The sequence below is a fragment of the Hyla sarda genome, chromosome 3, assembly GCF_029499605.1.
Source record: "Hyla sarda isolate aHylSar1 chromosome 3, aHylSar1.hap1, whole genome shotgun sequence".
Lineage (NCBI taxonomy): Eukaryota > Metazoa > Chordata > Amphibia > Anura > Hylidae > Hyla > Hyla sarda.
The window spans coordinates 14,026,281-14,046,006 of NC_079191.1; the positions used below are offsets into that span (position 1 = coordinate 14,026,281).

The following is a 19,726-nucleotide window of genomic DNA, read 5'->3' on the forward strand; positions in this document are numbered from 1 at the left end:
ATGTACAGGTAGACTAGAGGTCACTCACAGGATGTACAGATAGACTAGAGGTCAGTCACAGGATGTACAGGTAGACTAGGGGTCAGATACCTGATGTAAAGGTAGACTAGAGGTCAGTCACATGATGTACAGGTAGACTAGAGGTCACTCACAGGATGTACAGGTAGACTAGAGGTCACTCACAGGATGTACAGGTAGACTAGAGGTCACTCACATGATGTACAGGTAGACTAGAGGTCAGTCACATGATGTACAGGTAGACTAGAGGTCACTCACAGGATGTACAGGTAGACTAGAGGTCACTCACAGGATGTACAGGTAGACTAGAGGTCACTCACATGATGTACAGGTAGACTAGAGGTCAGTCACATGATGTACAGGTAGACTAGAGGTCAGTCACCTGATGTACAGGTAGACTAGAGGTCAGTCACCTGATTTACAGGTAGACTAGAGGTCACTCACAGGATGTACAGGTAGACTAGAGGTCACTCACATGATGTACAGGTAGACTACAGGTCAGTCACCTGATGTGCAGGGAGACTAGAGGTCACTCACATGATGAACAGGTAGACTAGAGGTCAGTCACCTGATGTACAGGTAGACTAGAGGTCACTCACATGATGTACAGGTAAACTAGAGGTCAGTCACATGATGTTCTCAGATTAAAGCCATATACAATACCTATAGTCTTAATGATGGCCTCCTGGAACATTCTCTCCTCGTGCTCCTTGATGATCTTGGTCCCGATGTTGAGCACCGAGTCGTAGCAGCCGGTCAGTTCATAGTCAATGCTGAGCCTGAGCTGCCTGAGTAAGGTGTTAAATACCTCCAGCACCGTGGGGCCTGTACACAACAAACACACCGACACTACTCAGCACCTCTTATATTATTTATTTATTTATTTTTCTACTCTGCCTCTAGGGGCGGAGGGGTAGATTGGTCACATGTGCTTAAATCTTAATTTGGGGCTCAGTTCTGAGCGTGCTCTGTCTGAGTTGGCTTTGGAAGAGAGGCATTTGAAAGAGAGTTGTAAAACAGAGAGTTTAAAAGCAGGAGTTTGAGATCACTGTGAGTGTTACTTTCCTTACACTGTAGAGACTTTAACTCACAAGGTCTACAGAGAATTTAATTCTATTAGTTACTGTCTGTTTTTGGCTGTTAGTCTCTGAAATCCCCATAATTACATGTCCTCCATGTTGGAAAACGCAGTCCGGTGTATCTTGCACAATGTATGCAATCCTTGAACAGCAGTTTGAGGGTGCATATTGTTGTGTGAGATGTGTGCAAGTTGTTCATTTGGAAGCCCAGATCCTTGATCTAGAGGAGCAACTGGCAACACTGAGACGCATTGACAACTTGGTGAGGAGTCTCCTGCTCACCGAGCAAGTACTCTCTGGGGTAGAGGTGGAGGAGGTGCAGGACAGTCAGGCAGTTAGCTAGGTTACAGTTAGAAAACGGGGTAGAGGGAAAAGTGTAAGGGAGACTAGTCCTGAACTGGCACACCCCAACAAGTTTGCCCGGTTGGCAGATGAGGGGGATGCCCTTTCAGAGCTAGCGGTACTGCAGCAGGTCTCTGCCTCTGACCGCCATGGGGGTGTCTGCTCCAGTAAGGAGGAAGGAGCGCAGGGCAGGCCAGAGAGGTACTGGTAGTGGGGGACTCAATATTAGGGGGAAAGACAGGGCGACCTGTCACAAAGACCGGGATCGCGGAACAGACCCTTATTTTTAATATTCAGGGACTCTATAGTAACAGGGACTGTTCCTCAGGACTGGCGCCTGGCAAATGTGGTGCCAATACTTAAAAAGGGGTCAAAAGGTGACCCCAGGAATTATAGACCTGTTAGTTTAACCTCAGTTGTATGTAAATTGTTTGAGGGTTTTCTAAGAGATGCTATTTTGGAATATCTTGATAAAAATAAATGTATGACCCCGTATCAGCATGGTTTTATGAGGGATCGGTCCTGTCACCTGATCAGTTTTTATGAGGAGGTGAGCTCCAGACTGGACCAGGGGGAATCGCTGGATGTCGTATATCTGGATTTTTCCAAAGCATTTGATACAGTTCGACATAAAAGGTTGGTGCATAAAATGAGAAGGGCTGGGGGAGAATGTGTGTAAGTTGGTAAGTAACTGACTTAGTGATAGAAAACAGAGGGTGGTTATTAATGGTACTTATTCTGATTGGGTGACTGTTACTAGTGAGGATCACAGGGGTCAGTCTTGGGTCCTGTTCTGTTTAATATATTTATTAATGACCTTGTAGAGGGGTTGAATAGTAAAGTAGCAATTTTTGCAGATGATACTAAACTCTGTAATGCGGTAAACAATATAGAGGACTGTGCACTGTGTATAGTAGATAACACAATAGAGGACAGTGCACTCTGTATAGTAGATAACACAATAGAGGACAGTGCACTGTGTATAGTAGATAGCACAATAGAGGACAGTGCACTGTGTATAGTAGATAACACAATAGAGGACAGTGCACTGTTACAAATGTATCTGGATAGGTTGGAGGTTTGGGCTGAGAAGTGGCACATGAGATTCAACACTGATAAATTTAAGGTAATGCATATGGGGAAGAAAAATCCGGGCTGGGATTATGTATTAAATGGGAGAACACTTGGGATGACTGATGTGGAAAGGACTTAAGAGTCCTAGTTAACAATAAATTTAGCTGTAGTGACCAGTGTCGGGCATCTGCTGCCAAGGCTAATAAAAACATGGGGAGCATCAATAGGGGCATAGATGCCCATGACAAGGAAATAATTCTACCGCTGTACAAATCACTAGTCAGACCACACATAGAATACTGTGTACAGTACTGGTCAGACCACACATAGAATACTGTGTACAGTAATGGTCAGACCACACATAGAATACTGTGTACAGTACTGGTCAGACCACACATAGAATACTGTGTACAGTACTGGTCAGACCACACATAGAATACTGTGTACAATACTGGTCAGACCACACATAGAATACTGTGTACAGTACTGGTCAGACCACACATAGAATACTGTGTACAATACTGGTCAGACCACACATAGAATACTGTGTACAGTACTGGTCAGACCACACATAGAATACTGTGTACAGTACTGGTCAGACCACACATAGAATACTGTGTACAGTACTGGTCAGACCACACATAGAATACTGTGTACAGTACTGGTCAGACCACACATAGAATACTGTGTACAATACTGGTCAGACCACACATAGAATACTGTGTACAGTACTGGTCAGACCACACATAGAATACTGTGTACAGTACTGGTCAGACCACACATAGAATACTGTGTACAGTACTGGGCACCAGTGTACAAGAAAGATATAGTGGAGCTGGAGAGGGTTCAAAGACGGGCAACCAGGGTAATACGGGGAATGGGAGGACTACAGTACCCAGAAAGATTATCAGAATTAGGGTTATTTAGTTTAGAAAAAAGAAGGCTTAGGGGAGACCTAATAACTATGTATAAATATATCAGGGGACAGTACAGAGATCTCTCCATGATCTATTTATACCCAGGACTGTATCTATAATAAGGGGGCATCCTCTACGTCTAGAGGAAAGAAGTTTTCTACACCAGCACAGACGGGGGTTCTTTACTGTAAGAGCAGTGAGATTGTGGAATTCTCTCCCGGAGGAGGTGGTCATGGGGAACTCGGTAAAAGAGATCAAAAAGGGTCTGGATGTATTTTTGGAGAATAATAACTTCGCTGGTTATGGGTACTAGATCTATAGGGACAGAACGTTGATCCAGGGATTTATTCTGACGCCATATTTGGAGTCGGGAAGGAATTTTTACCTCTAGTATGAGGGTTTTTTGCCTCCTCTGGATCAACTCGGTAGGGACTTATTAGGGTTATAGGTTGAACTTGATGGACTCTGGTCTTTTTTCTACCTTATGAACTATGTAACTATACCTGCACATGACAAACACATGAACACTACTCTGCACAACACAACCCTATTTGGCATCTTATGTTAAGTTGTTAAAGATTTTCAGCTCAGTGTGAACATGACATAGTTAAACACTTACCCACAGATCCAGTGGTTGCAATGGCAGCGGCTTCAGACAGAACCTCCACAATGCCCGCCCGGACAGTGGCAGCACTTTTACTGTTGGCATCAAGGTGACTTAACAACTGCTGTATCACCAGGTGGGAATGCTGCGGCTGTGACATATTACAGATAGTAATTGTATATATTTTTATAATATTGTATATAGGAGCAGTATTATAGTAGTTATATTCTTGTATATAGGAGCAGTATTATAGTAGTTATATTCTTGTATATAGGAGCAGTATTATAGTAGTTATATTCTTGTATATAGGAGCAGTATTATAGTAGTTATATTCTTGTATATAGGAGCAGTATTATAGTAGTTATATTTTGTATATAAGAGGCAGTATTATTGTAGTTATATTCTTGTATATAGGAACAGTATTATAGTAGTTATATTCTTGTATATAGGAGCAGTATTATAGTAGTTATATTCTTGTATATAGTAGCAGTATTATAGTAGTTATATTCTTGTATATAAGAGGCAGTATTATTGTAGTTATATTCTTGTATATAGGAGCAGTATTATAGTAGTTATATGCTTGTATATAGGAGCAGTATTATAGTAGTTATATTCTTGTATATAGGAGCAGTATTATAGTAGTTATATTCTTGTATATAGGAGCAGTATTATAGTAGTTATATTCTTGTCTATAGGTGCAGTATTATAGTAGTTATATTCTTGTACATAGGAGCAGTATTATAGTAGTTATATTCTTGTACATAGGGGGCAGTATTATAGTAGTTATATTCTTGTATATAGGAGCAGTATTATAGTAGTTATATTCTTGTATATAGGAGCAGTATTATAGTAGTTATATTCTTGTATATAGGAGCAGTATTATAGTAGTTATATTCTTGTATATAGGAGCAGTATTATAGTAGTTATATTCTTGTATATAGGAGCAGTATTATAGTGGTTATATTCTTGTATATAGGAGCAGTATTATAGTAGTTATATTCTTGTATATAGGAGCAGTATTATAGTGGTTATATTCTTGTATATAGGAGCTGTATTGTAGTAGTTATATTCTTGTATATAGGAGCAGTATTATAGTAGTTATATTCTTGTATATAGGAGCAGTATTATAGTAGTTATATTCTTGTATATGGGAGCAGTATTATAGTAGTTATATTCTTGTATATAGGAGGCAGTATTATAGTAGTTATATTCTTGTATATAGGAGCAGTATTATAGTAGTTATATTCTTGTACATAGGGGGCAGTATTATAGTAGTTATATTCTTGTATATAGGAGCAGTATTATAGTAGTTATATTCTTGTATATAGGAGCAGTATTATAGTAGTTATATTCTTGTATATAGGAGCAGTATTATAGTAGTTATATTCTTGTATATAGGAGGCAGTATTATAGTAGTTATATTCTTGTATATAGGAGGCAGTATTATAGTAGTTATATTCTTGTATATAGGAGCAGTATTATAGTAGTTATATTCTTGTATAGAGGAGCAGTATTATAGTAGTTATATTCTTGTATAGAGGAGCAGTATTATAGTAGTTATATAAGTGTCGGAGAGAGAAGAGTATAAAGCCGTTTGGCTTCTTTTCCCCTCCACGTCCTCCCCCATATGGAACTGTATTCGATGTTCTGAATAAATCTACGATTCCCAAGCTATTACAGTGGGTGAGTGCGGTCTTTATACTCTTCTCTCTCCGACACTTATTAATGGACATTTGAAACTACACCCGCACTCCCAGGTAGTGCAGTGCTTCGAGTCTCCTGGATAAGCCCTGTATGAACTGCCTTAGGATTTTTTGTTACTAAGGGAGATTGTTCTTTGGTGCCACTTTTTTCCTCTTTTTGGACTTTATAGTAGTTGTGAAGTTTTTCCCCTTTTTACAATGAATACAAAGCTAGAAAACTCCTTTAAAATTATAAAATTATTAACTACATGTAATCCTTTCCTCGCACGTGCTCAGTTCTCACCTGTATTGAATACATGATGATCTTAAAACAGCGTATGGCGAAGACCTTGGGCTCCCATAGGGAATGGTTATCAAGGTGCCTAAAAGAAATTAAATTAACAGGTTAAATCTGACAGGCGATACAAAGGGGGAGGAGGGGCTTTTATATATGTATGTGTTCTGATGTCATCAATATGTTATGACAGTGTTTCCCAACCAGGGTGCCTCCAGCTGTTGCAAAACTACAACTCCAAGCATGCCCGGACAGCCGAAGGCTGTCCGGGCATGCTGGGAGTTGTAGTTTTGCAACAGCTGGAGGCACTCTGGCTGGGAAACTCTGTGTTATGATGTCATTATAACTATTTTGTGCAACATCTAAGAAAGTTATTGCGACTGAAAGGACGTCTGTGCGCCAAATAATCAGTGCGATCACCGGCTACGTATGGGGACATGGAAATGACACAGTATAGCCACGTCCCTTATTAAAAGGGGTACTCTACTGGAAAACTTTTTTTTTTTTTTTTTAAATCAACTGGTGCCAGAAAGTTAAACAGATTTGTAAATTATCTCTAATAAAACATGTTAATCCTTCCAGTACTTATCAGCTGCTGTATGCTCCAGAGGAAGTTCTTTTCTTTTAAAATTTCCTTTCTGTCTGACCACAGTGCTCTCTGCTGACACCTCTGTCCATGTCAGGAACTGTTCCGAGTAGGAGCAAATCCCCATAGCAAACCTCTCCTGCTCTGGACAGTTCCTGACACGGACGGAGGCGTCATCAGAGAGCACTGTTGTCAGACAGAAAGGAAATTCAAAAAGAAAAGAACTTCCTGTGGAGCATACAGCAGCTGATAAGCACTGGAAGGATTAAGATTTTCAAATAGAAGTAATCTGTTTAACTTTCTGGAACCAGTTGATAAAAAAAAAAAGATATATTTTCCAGGGGAGTACCCCTTTAAAGATCTGTCCATATATGTGGGAATTTGGTCACATGGGCTGGAAAAGTTGCCCCAGGGTGTGTTACCTTATGGCGGCGTACTTACATAAGGACAGGTTTAATGGCGTTCTTGATGTTCCCGTAGGCTGCCCTCCCCAGCAGCTCCCTCAGGCAGCGCTCGGCCAGTTCTGCCGGGATGTCCTTTTCTTTATCTGCATTTTGTAATGGCGATGGCGACCGACTGAAAATCCGTAAAAAATAAAAAAAACATCATGATCACCAGGTGTCGCTGTAAACGTAACAGTAATCAGGCATAGTTTTTTTTTTTTATGTATTTTTATTTTAGATGGTTGGCACAATGCAGTATGTTGGCGTAAACGCACAAATGGACTTAAAGGGCAATTCCACCAATGCATGACTGCAGCATAAGGGAGGGGTCTGTGTTTGTGGCTTTGTCTGGGACCATCTTCCTTGAACATCCCTTCTCTCCCAGTTCTTCCCTAAACTGGGACCCCCCCCCCCCTCACCCCTTTCCTTCTCTGACCCAGAAGAGTAACACTTTATAAGCCCCATATGGATCAGTATACCCCCACTGAAAGCAGCTGGCAGTAGGGGGAGGGGGTCTGGGTAGTTTTAGTGGGACCCTCCACAATCACATCCATAGTCATAAAGGGGTTGTCCCACTTTTGTATACCCTATTCTGAGTCAATAGAGTGGGGTCCCCGGTACAGGATCCTTATCTCTAGACCACAGGGATCGGTTGTTATAAAGAGTGTCTCTCTCTCTCTCTCTCTCTCTCTCTCTCTCTCTCTGGAGGACCTCCCTAGTCTTGCATTACACAGACAACCCATTGATTTGAATGGGCTTTGTGTAGTACCTCATTTCTCCTGTGGGGGTGCTGCACACTTACTGTTGATCCACAGATTACAGACGATCGCTAGGGGTTTCAGCACCTGGATTAACTCATCGTTATTGGACCGATTTCTAACAAGTAAGGGTTTGTCCATTAAAGGGGTACTCCACTGGAAAACATTTTCTTTAAATTAACTCGTGCCAGAAAGTGAAACAGATTTGTAAATTACTTCTATTTAAAAATCTTGACCCTTCCAGTACTTGTCAGCTGCTGTATGTTCCACAGGAAGTTCTTTTCTTTTTAAAGGAAATGTGTCATCAGTATCAGTTGCACTAACCTGTCATACAGGCTTGTAATGTGGGTGATACTGATCAAAATGATACTTACAATGTCCTGAATGGCCCGGCCGTTGCGCCATTATCGATGTTTTTCTTTTTATGTAAATTAGGTCTTTGGGGCATGGGCGGAGCTAGGACCAGAGCTATGGGCACCCCATGTGATGTTCTGCCTGGCAGCTGCTCATCAATATGCACGGCCTCCCTCCCTGCTTTCGCGGCACCGGGCATTGCGCCACTACCAGAATACACACGGAGGCGGCTTCAGTTTCAGTTTTCATGCCGAAACGGACGCCGCTTCCGGGTGTACTCTGGGAGCGGCGCATGCGCCGTAGCGAAAACCTGCCGCGAGAGCAGGGAAGGAGGCCTTGCATATTGATGCCCGGCAGAAGATCACATGGGGTGCCCGTAGCTCCGGTCCTAGCTCCGCCCATGCCCCAAGGACTTCATTTACATAAAAAGGAAAACAGCAATAATGGCGCAACGGCTGGGCCATTCAGGACATTGTAAGTATCATTTTGATCAGTATCACCCGCATTACAAGCCTGTATGACAGGTTAGTGCAGGTGATACTGATGACACATTCCCTTAAAATTTCCTTTCTGCCTGACCACAATGCTCTCTGCTGACACCTCTGTTCATTTTAGGAACTGTCCAGAGTAGGAGCAAATCCCCCATAGCAAACCTATCCTGCTCTGGACAGTTCCTAATATGGACAGAGGTGTCAGCAGAGAGCTCTGTGTTCAGACTGAAAGGAAATTCAAAAAGAAAAGAACTTCCTGTGGAGCATACAGCAGCTAAGTACTGGAAGGATTAAGATTTTTTAATAGAAGTAATTTACAAATCTGTTTAAATTTCTGGCACCAGTTCATATCAAAGAAAATGTTTTCCAGTGGAGTACCCCTTTAAAAAATGGGGCCACCCAAAACACATAACCCTCACGCTAGGAGACTAAATCAATTCTAACTCTTTTTTTTATTTGGGGGGGGGGTCACTACTTTCCCAGTGGTCAACAACTTCCTTTCATTGAAGCCTCTATCTGACAATTATTTAAGGGGTCTTCACTCTGATCTTATCTGTAACCCCCTCCATCTTGTGGTGCCGATCATGCACTTTGCATTGAAGGTAGAATTGCTCTTTAGTTTTTCATGCAGCCAATTACCGGCCCTGCAGGGTTTTCAGGGGACGTTGCTGTGACCCACAGAGTCGGTAATAATGCTCAGGAGCAAAATGATGGTCAACAACCTGGTTCTCATGCTATTGATGCAGGAAAGGAGGAAAGCTGTCAGGAGAACCGCAGCGGGGTACCCAACTCTTGGGGTTCACAAGCAAATTCTATCTAAGGTTGAACATTCAGTTGTGTGTAAGACCTCCAATGTCCTGGTTCTCTTCTGTCAAGTTGATTAGAATTCTGAGCTGATGATCAATATGCCCCCCCCCCCCCCCCCACCGTCACCCAACTTTCCCCTGTGGGGCTGCCTAGAATTTTTCAGAACTTGACTGATGAGAACGACTTCTACAAAAGTTAAAGGGGTATTTCGGCTTTATACATCTTATCCCCTATTCAAAGGATAGGATGTATGATCGCAGGGGTCCCGCCGCTGGGGACCACCTGCAATCTCAGTGCAGCCCCCGGCATTCTGTGCCATGCCCCTAGTGACGTCACGCCACGCTCCCTCTATTCATGTCTATAGGAGGGGGCGTGATGGCTGTAAAGCACCCTCCCACGGACATGAATGTAGGGGGCGTGGCGTGACGTCACTCCGAGACGGGGACATGACGTCACGGCCACACACCCTCACGGCCACACCCCTTCCCTTCATGTCTATGGGAGGGGGCGTGATGGCTGTTAAGCCCCCTCCAACAGACATGAATGGAGGGGCGTGGTGTGACATCACTCCGAGACAGGGACGTCACGGCCACGCCACCTAGTGTTGTCACGCCACGCCCCCCTCCATTCATGTCTATGAAAGGGGGCATGACGGCTGTCACGCCCCCTCCCATAGACATGAATGGAGGGGGCGTGACGTGATGTCCCTCTGAGACAGGGACGTGACATCACGGCCACGCCCCCCAGTGTTGTCACGGCCACACACCCTCCCTTCATGTCTATGGGAGGGGGCGTGACGGCCGTCACGCCCCTCCCATAGACATGAATGGAGGGGTGTGGCGTGATTTCACTCTGAGACGGGGACATGACGTCACAACCACACCCCCTCCCTTCATGTCTATGGGAGGGGGCGTGAAGTCCTTCACGCCCCCTCCGATAGACATGAATGGAGGGGGCGTGGCATGATGTAACTCTGAGACGGGGACGTGACATCACAGCCACGTCCCCTAGTGTTGTCAAGCCATGCCCCCTCCATTCATGTCCATGGGAGGGGGCGTGACGCCTGTCACGCCCCCTCCCATAGACATGAATGGAGGGGGCATGGCATGATATCACTCTGAGACGGGGATTTGACGTCACGGCCACACCGCCTCCCTTCATGTCTATGGGAGGGGGCGTGAAGACCTTCACGCCCCCTCCCATAGACATGAATGGAGGGGCGTGACATCACTGGCGCATAGCCATGACTTCACGTTCCATGTCTCGGAGGCAGCGCCCGGCACAGAATGCGGAGGGCTGCACTGAGATCACGGGTGGTCCAAAGCGGCGGGACCCCTGCGATCATACATCTTATGCTTTGGATTGGGGATAAGATGTATAAAGTCGAAATGCCCCTTTAAGGTGGAAAGGATCTACAAATGCAAAAGAGAGTTGAATGCATCATGGGAATGGCAACTTTTTTGGTATCATTTGCAAAAAATACCTCAGTAATAAGCGGAAGGAGGTTAAGTAAAGAAGAGGGACAAGAGGGACACCAAACATTCATCCAGAATAGAAGTTGGACAATCGTAAGCTGGCCATACCCATAGCTGGAAGGCAGACATCCTATGGACAATCGGTCAGATTACCTTTTTGTCCGAGCTGTATTAAAAAACCGTACGGAACCGTATTGAAAAACCGTATGCATTGACTCTCCATTGAAAAACCGTATGCCAAACGATGCATCCGGTTGTGTCCGTTTTTCGTCTTGTACGGTTTTGTCAATTTTTTTTGCTGTGCCCAAAACCGTAGCCTACCACGTTTTTTGGTCCAGATGAAAAAACGTATTGAAACCGTATACGTCTTTATTTTAAAATGGGAGTCAATGGGAACCGTAGAAAACCGTATGTGCGTATGGTTCCATCCAGTTTGCACCATACGGTTTTTGACTTTGCACATGTGCAGTGCACGCCGAAAGTTTTTTTCTTGGAATTTCAATCAAACAAGTGAAACTTTATTCATAATGAAGTGAATAGTTAAAAACGTATACTTTTTTTTTCTTAAAAAACAGACTCAACCGGACATGATTTTTCAAATAAAATTTGTACACACGTTTTGATACAATTTAGTCCGGTTTTGAGGAATCCGTTTTTTTCATCAAAAACCTGAAACGGGAACTGTATTGCAAAAACGTGGTGTGAATGCAGCCTTATGTAGGTTCACCACCATTGAGGTGCACAGAAGAGAACGTTCATGATATGAATAGGGGCTCCTCCAAACCGTTGGCCAAAAAGGTCAGATCGGCCATCATGGCTGACTTCATTCTCAAGGGTACGGGCAGCTTAAGAGTCCCAAGACCGAGGAAGGGTCCACATCTGAATCGAAAGCCAATGGACTATTAGAAAATACAAGCAATGATGAAGACAAACACAAGACCGTCCTGAGGACCTGAGGACGTACCTCAAGGTTCTTCCACCTACGGCAGCCGCTTTTCCCTTTAGGACAATCCCTCCAGTACTCTGTGGCTGCCAGGTCTTAGGTTCACCCAGGACAATGGTGAAGGATGAGACGGGTAAGGCACACAGGTTCATATACACAGGAGAATCGACATGGCTACGGATGGAAGAAAAAGACAAATACAGAGGCCCGATGAGCACGAGCAAGAAGACAAGAAGTACAAGAGAAGAGGAGAGTGCAAAGAAAAAGCTGAAGGCAGAACAGAAGGACAGGTTAGTACCTGAGCAGCCGAGACTGAGGTCAGGTCTATACAAAACGGCAGAGATTATTTGTGACTGACGGTCTCACGGTGTAGGTCCACGTCCCTGTGTCGCTATGACATCATACTCTGCAGATACTTATCTTGGGCTCATATGGGGTTACATCATGTCTTATACGCAAGTCACATCCAAAACTGCAAACACAGTTATGGTGATTTTCTTTGGTAAGTAATGGTGTGACCAATGATTATCTCTCTATAGAGCCCTGCTGGTTCAGTGTCTGCACAAAGATCCCTTGCGGAACAGGGGGGTGAAAAATGAGACAGAGAAACGGCCTCCTGATGACAAAGCTCACCTTATCTCGTTGTGCTAGAAGGCAGGCACAACTCTGAGTAGCGCTTAGTGTAGGTTGCGGCACGGTCCGGGAGCCGCCGATCGTCGGTACCACTGGCAGCGGTCAGGAACGTAGCTGGAGGAAGGTTTCGGGAATCCCTGGCGGGGGTTATCCCGATATTCCGACTTGCGAGATCGGCGCTTCACTGGGATGTAGAAGAAGTTTTCGCAGGGAGATTACTGTGAAAAACTTTTTTTTATTCACCAGAGTATAAGTTATACAGAGGCAAATTAGTTTACACAGATAGCTGAATTTGCAAGACAACGCGTTTCGAGAGGGGATTTCTCTCTTCGTCAGGTCCCTGACACATTTCAAGAGAAGATTCCTCTCTTCGTCAGGTCCGACGCATTTTGAGATGAGATTCCTCTCTTTGTCAGGTCCCTGATGCGTTTCAAGAGGGGATTCCTCTTCGTCAGGTCCCTAGGGGATTCCTCTCTTCATCAGGTCCCTGACACGTTTCGAGAGGGGATTCCTCTCCTCGTCAGGTGGCAGACGTGTTTCGAGAGGGGATTCCTCTCTTCGACAGGTCCTCGACGTGTTTTGAGAGGGGATTCCTCTCTTCGTCAGGTCCCTAAGGGATTTCTCTCTTCATCAGGTCCCTGACGTGTTTCGAGAGGGGATTCCTCTCTTCGTCAGGTCCCTAGGGGATTTATCTCTTCGTCAGGTCCCTGATGCGTTTCGAGAAGGGATTCCTCTCTTCGTAAATCCCCTCTCGAAATGCGATGTCCTGCAAACTCAGCTATCTGTGTAAACAAATTTGCCTCTGTATATCTTATACTCTGGTGAATAAAAAACATTTTTCACAGTAAATTGCTTGCAAAAACAACTTCTACATCCGGTGAAGCGCCAATCCCACAAGTCCGAATATTGGGATAACCCACGCCAGGGATTCCCGAAACCTGCCTCCAACAAAGATCCCTTGTGCTATATAACTGTAATATAGTGCCAGTAGCCGGCTTGGGCCCTTGCATGTGGAATCTTTTAATGGGACGCTCCATCCCATGCAGTATTACACAGGTATCACCTCTAGAGGATGCAGCATTGTAGAGGGACCATATGGCAGAATATGGAGTGCCTACAGGTTCCACATCTTTCTTTAGCCTCCTGCTGGTTCAGTGTCTGCTCAAAACATACTGTAATATGTTTCACCGAAAGGTCTACAGGATATCACATGCTATACCACAGCTTCCTGCTTGTTCAGCTTCTGCTTAAAGGTGTACTCCAGTGTAAAACTATTTTTTCATATCAACTGGCTCCAGAAAGTTAAAAAGATTTGTAAACTACTTCTATTAAAAAATCTTAATCCTTCCAGTACTTATCAGCTGCTGAAGTTGAGTTTTTCTTTTCTGTCTGACCACAGTGCTCTCTGCTGACACCTCTGTCCATGTCAGGAACTGTCCAGAGCAGGATAGGTTTGCTCCTACTCTGGACAGTTCCTGAGACAGACAGAGGTGTCAGCAGAGAGCACTGTGGTCAGACAGAAAAAAAACTCAACTTCAGTAGCTGATAAATACTGGAAGGTTTAAGATATTTTTATAGAAATGATTAAAAAATCTGTTTACCTTTCTGGAGCCAGTTTATATGAAAAAAAAAAAAGTTTTTTACAGGAATACCCCTATAAGGCTCACCAAAGGGAATCCAGGAATTTATTCCTCTTTTAAGCCTCCTGCTGGTTCAGGGTCTGGCAAAAATACTGTAATGTAATTCACTGTGGAGACTACAGGATATCACATGCTATACTACAGGTTCCTGCTTGTTCAGCTTCTACCTAAGGCTCACCAAATGAAAGTAAGGATTTCACTTCTCTGTTTACCCTCCTGCTGGTTCAGTGTCCGCTTATAACATGCCATAATGTAATTCACTGCGGAGAATACAGGACTTCACATGCTATACTACAGCCTCCTGCTGGTTCAGTGTCCGCTTATAACATACCATAATGTAATTCACTGCGGAGACTACAGAGACTACAGCTTCTGCTTAAGCCTCACAAAAGGAAATGCAGGATTTTGTTTCTCTCTTTAGCCTCCTGCTGGTTCAGTGTCTGCTCATAACATACAGTAATGTAATTATATATATATATTTCACATGCTATACTACAGCCTCCTACTTGTTGAGTTTCTGCTTAAGCCTCACCAAAGGAAATGTAGGATTTTACTCCTCTCTTTAGCTTCCTGCTGGTTCAGTGTCTGCTCAAAACATACAGAAATGTAATTTACCGCAAAGACTACAGGATATCACATACTATACTAAAGTTTCCTGCTTGTTCAGCTTCTGCTTAAGGCTCACCAAAGGAAATCCAGGATTTTACTCATCTTTTTAGCCTCCTGCTGGTTCAGGGTCTGGCAAAAATACTGTAATGTAATTCACTATGGAGACTACAGGATATCACATGCTTTACTACAGCTTCCTGCTTGTTCAGCTTCTGCCTAAGGCTCACCAAATGAAAGTAAGGATTTCACTTCTATGTTTACCCTCCTGCTGGTTCAGGGTCTGCTTATAACATACCATAATGTAATTCACTGCGGAGACTAAAGGACTTCACATGCTATACTACAGCCTCCTGCTTTTTCAGCTTCTGCTTAAGCCTCATAAAAGGAAATGCAGGATTGTGTTCCTCTCTTTAGCCTCCTGCTGGTTCAGTGTCTGCTCATAACATACAGTAATGTAATTACATATATATATTTCACATGCTATACTATAGCCTCCTACTTGTTGAGTTTCTGCTTAAGCCTCACCAAAGGAAATGTAGGATTTTACTCCTCTCTTTATCCTCCTGCTGGTTCAGTGTCTGCTCAAAACATACAGAAATTTAATTTATCGCAAAGACTACAGGATATCACATACTATACTAAAGTTTCCTGCTTGTTCAGCTTCTGCTTAAGGCTCACCAAAGGAAATCCAGGATTTTACTCATCTTTTTAGCCTCCTGCTGGTTCAGGGTCTGACAAAAATACTGTAATGTAATTCACTGTGGAGACTACAGGATATCACATGCTTTACTACAGCTTCCTGCTTGTTCAGCTTCTGCCTAAGGCTCACCAAATGAAAGTAAGGATTTCACTGCTATGTTTACCCTTCTGCTGGTTCAGGGTCTGCTTATAACATACCATAATGTAATTCACTGTGGAGACTAAAGGACTTCACATGCTATACTACAGCCTCCTGCTTTTTCAGCTTCTGCTTAAGCCTCATAAAAGGAAATGCAGGATTTTGCTCCTCTCTTTATCCTCCTGCTGGTTCAGTGTCTGCTCATAACATACTGTAATGTAATTATATATTTATTTATATATATATATTTATATATATATATATATATATATATATATATATATATATATGCTTCTGCTTAAAGCTCACCAAAGGAAATGTGGGATTTTACTCCTTTCTTTAGCCTCCTGCTAGCTCAGTGTCTGCTCAAAACATACTGTAATGTAAGTGCAGAGACTATATGATATCACATGCTATACTACAGCCTCTTGCTTGTTCAGCTTCTGCCTAGCGCTCACCAAAGGAAATGTAGGATTTTACTCCTCTCTTTATCCTCCTGCTGGTTCAGGGTCTGCTCCAAAAATACAGTAATGTAATTCACCGCAAAGACTACAGGATATCACATACTATACTAAAGTTATCTGCTTGTTCAGCTTCTGCTTAAGGCTCACCAAAGGAAATCCAGGATTTTACTCCTCTCTTTAGCCTCCTGTTGGTCCAGAATCTGCACAAAAATACTGTAATGTAATTCACTGTGGAGACTACAGGATATCACATGCTATACTACAGCTTCCTGCTTGTTCAGCTTCTGCTTAAGGCTCACAAAAGAAAATGTTCATCTTTAATTAGTCCCCTGCTGGTGCAATGTCTGCACAAAGCATACTGTAATACATTTCTCTAAAGGGACTGCAGAATTTCACAGTATCTACAGCTGCCTGCTGCTTCAGTGTCTGCAATGTACAGAATTGTGATGACATCTTCCTTAAAGGGGTACTCCGGTGGAAAACAATTTTTTTTTAAACCAACTGGTGCCAGAAAGTTATACAGTTTTGTAAATTACTTCTATAGAAAAAAAATCTTAATCCTTCCAGTACTTATCAGCTGCTGTATGCTCCACAGGAAGTTCTTTTATTTTTGAATTTCTTTTCTGTCTGACCACAGTGCTCTCTGCTGACACCTCTGTCCGTGTCAGGGACTGTCCAGAGTAGGATAGGTTTGCTATGGGGATTTGCTCCTGACATGGACAGAGGTGTCAGCAGAGAGCACTGTGGTCAGACTGAAAAAGAACAACTCAACTTCCTCTGGAGCATACAGCAGCTGATAAGTACTGGAAGGGTTAAGATTTTTATATAGAAGTAATTCACAAATCTGTATAACTTTCTGGCACCAGTTGATTTAAAAAAAATAATAATTGTTTTCCACCGGAGTACCCCTTTAATGCAATACATGAGACTAGTGTCTCCCAAACAGGATGCCTCCACCTGTTGCAAAACTACAACTTCCAGCATGCCCGGACAGCCGTTGGCTGTCCGGGCATGCTGGGAGTTTTAGTTTTGCCCCAGCTGGAGGCACCCTGGTTGGGAAACACTGTATTAGTCAGACTTCTGAACACATAAGTCGATTTAAATGGCGAAAAGACACCATGTAACCCATAATAATCACAAGATATGTACAGCAACAATATAAAAGACAACGCGATCTGATTCAGCCTACAGGTCAATGCCAGGAAGGAGCTCCATAAAGCCATCAAGAGACATCTACAGTATAAGCTATAAGAAGAAGGCAGTTTAAGGTAGAGGTCCTTGGCTTGTAACCTTGCACACTCCGCTGTATCCCCAAAGTCTTAAAGGAATTTTCCAGGAATAGAAAAAACAGAGGTAGTCGTTTCCAAAAACAGCGCCACCCCTGTACCAGGTTGTGTGTGGTAATGCAACTTGGCTCCATTTAATTCAATGGAACGGAGCTGCAATACCACACACAACCTGAGAATAAGAGTGGCGCTGTTTTTTCTAATCCTGGATAATCCCTTTGAGGTCAGGCAGATATATGGCAGCTAATCTGCTTCCCCCAGCGGGTGTAATACGTCACCTTTCTGTTTCTTCCACCTGCTGGAGGTTATAGAGTAAAGACGGAACAATCTTATCCATGTGCTGAGGGTCCCAGATATTGGCCTGAAGTTCATCGTTCACCGTCTTCCTGACGACTCCCTGAAGACCTTTTATTCCTGCCATCCGGATCCTTGAAGAAATAAGAACGACGCGGATATTAATACCCACAACTAAGACTGAGGAGAGACCGGGCAAATGGATTAAAAAGAATAAAAGAAATAAACAAATAACAATAAAAAATAAATAAAATAAAAAACAGACACCAGGGACTAGGACATAAAACCAACAGGGAATGGGGCCCAAAACCACTGGACATCAGAGCACAAAACCACCAAGGACTGGGGCACAAAACAACTGGACATAAAGGACCGGGACACAAAACCACCAGACACCAGAGACTGGGACAAAAAAACACCAGACACCAGGGAGCGGGGCAGAAAACCACCAGGGACTGGGGCAAAAAAATACCAGGAACTGGGGAACAAAACCACCAGACACCAAGGGCTAGGACATAAAAACCAACAGGGACTGGGGCACAAAACAACTGGACATCAGGGCACAAAACCACCAGGGACTGGGGCACAAAACAACTGGACATAAAGGACCGGGACACAAAACCACCAGACACCAGAGACTAGGACAAAAAAACACCAGACACCAGGGATCGGGGCAGAAAACCACCAGGGACTGGGGCAAAAAAATACCAGGAACTGGGAAACAAAACCACCAGACACCAAGGGCTAGGACATAAAAACCAACAGGGACTGGGGCACAAAACAACTGGACATCAGGGCACAAAACCACCAGGAATTGGGGCACAAAACTAGTGGACACCAGGGACTGGGGCACAAAACCACCAGACACTGGGGCATAAAAAAATTGGACATAAAGGACAGGGACACAAAACAACCAGGGACTGAGACAAAAAAAAACACCAGGGACTGGGGCAGAAAACCACCAGACACCAAGGGCTAGGACATAAAACCAACAGGGACTGGGGCACAAAACCACTAGACATCAGGGCAAAAAAACACCAGGAACTGGGGCACAAAACTAGTGGACACCAGGGACAGGGGCACAAAAAACTGGACAAAAAGGACCGGGACACAAAACCACCAGACACCAGGGACTGGGACAGAAACACAATAGACACCAGGGCAGAAAACCACCAGGGACTGGGGCACAAAACCACCAGGAACTGGGGAACAAAACCACCAGACACCAAGGGCTAGGACATAAAACCAACATGGATGGGGGCACAAAACCACTAGACATCAGGGTACAAAACCACCAGGGACTGGAGCACATAACTAGTGGACACCAGGGACTGGGGCACAAAACCAGTGGACACCTGGGCACAAAACCATCAGACACTGGGGCACAAAACAACTGGACATAAAGGACTGGGACATAAAACCACCAGACACCAGGGACTGGGGCAGAAAACCACCAGGGACTGGGGCCCAAAACCACCAGGAACAGTGGAACAAAACAACCACCAGGGACCGGGACACAAAACCACCAGACACCAGGGACCGGGGCAGAAAACCACCAGGGACTGGGGCCCAAAACCACCAGGAACAGTGGAACAAAACCACCACCAGACACCGGGACACAAAACCACCAGACACCAGGAACCAGGGCACGAAAACACCAGGGACTTGGGCAAAAGGCCACCAGATATCAGGTATTGGGGCACAAGACTACCAGACACCAGGGACTGGGGCACAAAACCAGCAGGCACCAGGGAATGAGACACAAAACCACCGGACAACAGGGACTCAAAACCACAGGGCATCAGGGACTGGGGCACAAAATCACCAGACAACAGGAACTGAGCACAAAGCCTCCAAATACTAAAGACTAAGGCACAAAACCACTAGACACCAAGGACCAGGACACAAAACCACCAGACACCAAGGACCAGGGCACAAAACCACCAGGCACCAAGGACCAGGGATCAAAACCACCAGACACCAGGGACTGTAAAAATAAAATCAATCCACATTAGAAACTGAGGAACAAATTCACTAAACATCAGGCCCATGGCCACCAAAGTGCTCAACTTTTAGGATTGGGAGACCTGATTT

The 19,726-nt window shown here is 44.0% G+C and overlaps 1 protein-coding gene across 3 annotated transcripts in view; it reads right to left on the reverse strand.

The window, feature by feature from the left end:
• Nucleotides 1-19,726, reverse strand: part of EFR3B (EFR3 homolog B) — a 235,255-nt gene that overhangs the window by 49,112 nt on the left and 166,417 nt on the right. For 2 of the 3 annotated variants that reach the window (XM_056563781.1, XM_056563782.1), the window contains exons 6-11: nucleotides 17,617-17,766; nucleotides 11,890-12,042; nucleotides 7,039-7,173; nucleotides 6,021-6,099; nucleotides 4,050-4,185; nucleotides 682-843 (exon numbers count right to left, since the gene is read on the reverse strand). In XM_056563781.1, the coding sequence (XP_056419756.1) occupies nucleotides 682-843; nucleotides 4,050-4,185; nucleotides 6,021-6,099; nucleotides 7,039-7,173; nucleotides 11,890-12,042; nucleotides 17,617-17,766 (815 nt within the window). The remainder of the gene's footprint in view (nucleotides 1-681; nucleotides 844-4,049; nucleotides 4,186-6,020; nucleotides 6,100-7,038; nucleotides 7,174-11,889; nucleotides 12,043-17,616; nucleotides 17,767-19,726) is intronic. The other variant, XM_056563783.1, reaches the window with a different exon arrangement.